The sequence below is a fragment of the Sabethes cyaneus genome, chromosome 1 (assembly GCF_943734655.1).
Source record: "Sabethes cyaneus chromosome 1, idSabCyanKW18_F2, whole genome shotgun sequence".
In the NCBI taxonomy this organism is placed as follows: Eukaryota; Metazoa; Arthropoda; class Insecta; order Diptera; family Culicidae; genus Sabethes; species Sabethes cyaneus.
In genome coordinates, this window is record NC_071353.1 from 7,039,491 (window position 1) to 7,045,436 (window position 5,946).

At 40.8% G+C, this 5,946-nt stretch overlaps 1 protein-coding gene across 1 annotated transcript; it reads right to left on the bottom strand.

Moving 5' to 3' along the window:
• Window positions 1-3,223: 3,223 nt before the first annotated feature.
• LOC128736236 (uncharacterized) lies at window positions 3,224-4,490 on the bottom strand. Its single transcript, XM_053830718.1, has 3 exons — window positions 4,458-4,490; window positions 3,464-4,393; window positions 3,224-3,397 (listed from the first exon to the last, which is right to left on the bottom strand). Exons 1-3 carry the CDS (start codon window positions 4,488-4,490, stop codon window positions 3,224-3,226), a joined length of 1,137 nt encoding a protein of 378 aa, XP_053686693.1.
• Between the last annotated feature and the right edge of the window lie 1,456 nt (window positions 4,491-5,946).

The following is a 5,946-nucleotide window of genomic DNA, read 5'->3' on the forward strand; positions in this document are numbered from 1 at the left end:
CCCGTGTGCTCGGCATGAGAAGTGTGAATGCTAATCACTACACCAGTTAGTGACGAAATAAAACAATTTGTGTGAAAAGAGCGCCTAAAAATCAATTCTGCTGAAAAACTTGGCACATGATTTTTTTATTGCTTTCAAATGTTGTACAGCATTATTCGGTATATTAATATACAAATTTTCTCCAATTAGTCGCTAGGTCGCATGTATAAAGAGTTATGAAATATTTTATCAAAATTACCACACTTGAAGAATTACGTATTTGTTACGCAGTAGCAAATGATCGTGGTCCGCAACATATCGTGAACAACGTGCAGACTCTTCGCCATACTTATGGGGTCATTCTGTATGAGGATGAGGCCTATTCACCGATTAGCTCATCCGATATATCCTTGGAAGAAGATTCTCAATATTCCCGGTACGTGTAAGTGATGTTGACCAATTTCCTTTTGGCCCATCATACAAGTCCTAGTGCATATGACCAATCGTTGAATATGTACAATTCTTTTTGTCATGATGGGTCCATTACTACCCGTAAAAAAATTTACATTAAATTTTGCAGTAGAAACAATGCACTTCAGCAGTTTTTATTGTGAACATTGAGACTTACGGGAAATTTATTGTAAAAGTGCCTCAAATTCAAATTTTATTCATATTTTTGTTTCTTGTTTTATGCTATAGAATTGGCCGTATTTCATCATAAATTTGCTGCCTTTTTCAATTATATTTAGTTTTTTTTGTCTAAAAAATTACCATAAAAGGACGGTAACTTTTACTGTAAATGAAAATTTTTATTCGCGAAAAACTAAATTTTTTTGTCGTTAAGATACTTAACAACCCGTTATTTTTATGCTAGTATCTATGAATACCATGAAAGTTATGGTGGACAACAATAAGTTTGATGGTTTGGTTATCTTTTTTGACGATAAATTTTATTGCTTTTACTGTATTTTGTATCCTACTGTTACAATAATGTTTATCTTCGTGTTATGGTTATTTTTTTCCGGGTATGAACGAACGTTCTGCTAAAGCAGAAGGCAGGATTATTCATTATTATTAGGCAATAGTAAATGATCGCGTTTTCGTGATTTGGTCCCATTGTGCAAGGGTTTAAGTGTCCACCCAAGTAACAATTTGGGTTTTATTACTCTCTTATGATGGCATTTAAGACCAAAATTGGTCATGAAAATCGCCATAGGAATACAATAAAACTCACATCGTTGCTTGGGGGCATTCTTCCAAGAGTTTAAAAGTCACAGAGTCCAAGATTCAAAAGCCTGTGAGCCACCTTGGACTCGCACTTAACATACAAATCTTAACTTCAAGTTCTTCGAGCTTCATTTTCAGGATTGTGAAAAAAATTCTTTGATATTCAGTGTCTCAAATCATTGTATATTTATTCGTTGGTGGTGCGTTGGTTCTTTATTGAATTTTGCCTGTTCGTTTGCAACGCCAACACCAATAACGCTGCTGAGAGAAGTAAATTCAACGTCGATTTCTTTATTTCGCTTTGCGAAAGCTATCATGACAAACCCGACCCCTTCTACACAGATTCTCAGAGCTGCTCCAAGAGCATTATTTATTGAGGATAGCTTACATGATAAAGCAGAACAAGGTGCCCTGCGCTTTTGGTACAAATTATCATGAATATACAACCATGAGCACTACACAACAGTATAATGCAACGAGTATAGTGATAGAAGTTGGTGCCATTTTGAAATAACATTTGCTGATTATTTTCAAAATGTTTCAGTTGGCATTCACCAGTTGCCCTATCAATCCGTTTTGATGCGTAGACTACTGCAACGTAAAAGCCCCCTTTATATCCCACTTGTATCCCAAGTGCATTCTAAGAACTACGAAGAAAAGTACAAATAGTACTGATCCCATAAAACTTCCCTGCGGAACACTAGTTTAGTTGATAAATTGCCTTTGGATTTCAAAAGTAGTTTTATTACTCAAAATAAAAAGTCTGTTCATGAGATGTATTTACTTCCTTTAATAACATAATAAATACGATTTCATGAATATTTTCTCAAAACGCATCACCCGTCAAGCGTCGGACCGACTCAAGCGAAAAGCGCGCTTGCAGTCTAAATATCCAACGTCTGACGACGCACAACTCTTTCCGAGCCCGACAGAAATGATTCCCAATCATAACTAACAAGTTAATTGCATCCCTTAACTACGACGCTTTTAAGTTTCATGATCACAACAAAGCGACACTTTTCTTCGAGCACCGACCGAACAAGAGGGGGAAGACAAGTCGGAAATAATGCGACTGTGTGAAAATAAATTCACACTGTGCACACTCGGGAGAAAGAGAAAGTGCTTCCCGTAGCCATTGTTTGGGGCGACGACGCCACTGCTACTGACTGACAGACAACGCGCGACGCGACGCGACGGGGTGACAGATTGAAAACGTATAAAAATAAGTCTGCAAAGTGCGCAACTCATTAACCTGGTTAGTCCGAAAATAAATTTGCAGATAATGGAAATCGAATTCGTTCACTGCCTGCCTGGCTGGCTCAGAATCCGGAGCGATTTTCCTGTCGTAATTTAATCGTCACTTGAAAGACAATGAAATTTGCTCAGTTATGGTACATATCTTAGTCTGAGCTAATTGGGCCCAAATCAGATGAAGCTCGGTAGAAAAAATGTGTGAAACGAGTAGGAGTCCCGTCTCTCGCCTCCGGCGAGGCGCTCAGTCGTATGGGTCCCAAACGGAGCACAAAAACATACAAGGAAAAAGAAACTTTTGCGAGAAAAAGTGAAACAATACCCATAAGTTGTGATAATTACAAACATCTGCATGGTTCTCCCACCGGCTCAAGGGTTTTATCGAGCCGTAAGGGTCGCCCAGAAGTGGCGAAAGTGCGAACGCCGTATTGTCCCATCGGTTCCCACACTTCTTCACATCGTCGACTTGATCCAATTGGGCGTGATTATTGTTGCGTTGAATCAACGAGTTATTATTATTAGCGCACGTGTGAATAACAGGGGAGTTCGGGGTTCGATGCATCCTTTATTCTTCACTATCCACAACTTAATACTCTTCCTACATGCTAATCTCCTCCAATTATGCTAATACCTATACTTACTAGATGCACTTAACAATAGAACACTCTTTCAAACAAGAGTAAACAAACAAGTTAACAATATAAGTTTACTAATTTGCATACACTACTCGAGTAATGGTTGCAGTTTCATAACTGGAAGCTTATTCTCAATTGTAGTCCAACAAGACCTGCAGATCAGGCAACGCTCTTCTCAGCGGTTCCAGATCATGGTACTGAACTCGCTGGAAGCCCTCTTGCTTGTGGAATAGAAAACACGAATCGAACACCAGTTGTCTCAGGAACCTCAACTTAGAGGTGAGATCGGTGAGCGCAAGAGTTTCCTGAAAAATAAAACGGCGAGAATTGATATCATCAAATCATTGGGCCGATAACTTTCAGAAGCTTACCAGATGACACTCGACAAAAATTAATTTCTGCACTCGATTACCGGGGTTGAGATCCTTTAGGGCATCGATCGGAACGGCTACCCCTCCCAGCTCGAAGGTGTTCAAATTGGGAAACCGATCAAGATGCTCGAAAATTTGCTCCGCTCGAATGGTTCGGGCCGTGAAGTGAACACACAGCCTTCCAATCCCGGTAATATTTTCGGCAATCGATTGCATCGTCCGTGGGGCGTCCGTCCCGTTTGTGTGGATGAAGTAACGCTTTAGATTGTCCGCTTTGAAGTAAAAGTTGGATTCATCGGTTACGTTGATTAGCGTGAGGTTTTCCAGATTTGGTAGACTGATTGGGGGAGTTTTTGGCCGAGCGTACGGATAGTAGTCACTGATCAGAAGTAGCTTTAACTGTGCTAGGAGTGAAAGCTTTTCCAACGCTTTCGGATTGTTGATGTTCATTTCGGCAATCACCAGATCGACAAGTTCGGTCGCGTATTCGCAGATTGCAGCAAGCATCGACTCTTTCAAGCCCATTCCCAGGGGGATGTACTTGGCACGTGTATCGATTAGTTGAAGCTTCCGACTGCGTAGCAGTCGTTCCGAAACACAGGACTCCAAACGAAGATCGGCCATATTGAAATAAAGCGACTCCGCGTACTCGGATATTAGCCGCACGACGAACTTAACGATCTTCAATCGAGCTTCGGTCAAGGGGCTTCCCAAATTTACTTTCAAAATAATGCTATAATACTCTCGATCGGATTTCTCCAAAACCTGCGCCATGTGCTTTAGTTTCAGTAACGATTCATTAAGGTTTATCACTAAGCGAAACCGTTTGATGTACAACTCGGAGAAAACTATCTGATTCCAGCGGTGACACACGAGGGCTACCGTTTTAATATCCTCCAGTGGTAAATAGTCGAAGACATCGCAGAGTATCTAAAACAAAAAAATAATTACGATTAGAAAAACTACCCTATCGCCTGCTGACGGGGCTACAAACCTCAAACGGCAGATCGTTGATACCGAGCTGCATTTTCGTCACGTACTGTCGGCGTGAGCCCTAGTTTACTTTCCGAGGATCGTGATCTTATTACTCACTTTCTGTTCATTTAGTAGTAAACCATGAAATTGCACTTTTCCGCTATGCGGAATCACTTTCTTTACGTCTTCAGCAGTTAAAAATTTTATGCAAAAGTGAAAATTTGCGTCGCAACACACCCGAAACACAGCTGCGGCATCAATGTCAAGTTCAGTCCCGCACTCAGCTGATTGTGGAACGGCGGCAGTGGCGGTCCACCGTTCGTGAACACGCTTTGTTTTGGTTTGGCAAACGTCGTGCGCGTGTGTTCATTTGCCCCATCCATCGTCTGCCTGCTGTGAAGATTTGGCAAGCGCTTCGGACGGTATTAGATATCAGGGGAATCGGCGGAGAACAGGCCCAGGAAGGACCAAGCTTGCGGGGAGGAAATTGGTCGACGAAGAAATGAACACAAAAAGTCCACAGATGCGCATGTCCACTTCTGCTACTACGGCTGCTGGCGATGGCCGATCGTAGAAGGGTTGAAGCTTGAAGAGTGTATTACAAAACGGGTTATAAAAATTTAGTTTAAAAAAAGTATAATAAACCCGACTTAATCATTCTAGTGGAGAAAGGAACCTTTGTTACACTTTATTTATATATGATTTTATATAGGAATCGGCACGTTGTCGGGGGTTGTTCAACGTCACTATATGCATCCGAGTGATAAATAGTTCCCAGAGAAAATGTTTATTTTAACATACTGAATAACTTTGTAGAACATTTGAAAGCAATATAAAAAAGCTGTGTGCAAAGTTATTGAGTAGAATTGAGTGCTTTCTTCTAACAACCAGTAAGAAAGAGGAAGTCACACGCCAATGACGTGGATGGTATTTGTGCATACTATCAGAATGTGCGAGGTTTAAGAACTAAAGTGAACGACCTATTCCTTGCATCTAATGACTGCAACTACGATGTAATCATGCTAACTGAAACCGGTTTGGACGGCTGCATCGATTCTCTTCAGCTTTTTGGATCCGCCTTCAATTGTGATTGTAGCTCGAAGAATAGTGACAAAAGTAGTTTTGGTGGCGTATTGATTGCCGTTGCTCAACAGTTCCTTAGTTCGCTGGTCAACTTTAAACATGGAAATTGTCTCGAACAAGTCGGTGTTTCTGCTGTCATCAAAGGAATAAAGTCTTTGCTTGCTGCAGTTTACATCCCACCTGACAGAAGCAAAATTGTCAAGTTTATCGATGAGCATATTCTCTCAATCCGTGAATTACGTGACAAGGGGTCTTCAGAAGAAAGAATTCTAATTTGTGGTGATCATAACCAACCGCAAATTTCTTGGTTTAATGGAGAGGATGGAGTACAGTACAACAATTCTCTCCCGCTTCCTGTTGCTAGCGCTGCTGTGGTCGATAAATTTGAATTCCTGAACTTGAAACAAGTTAATTCACAAAACGCG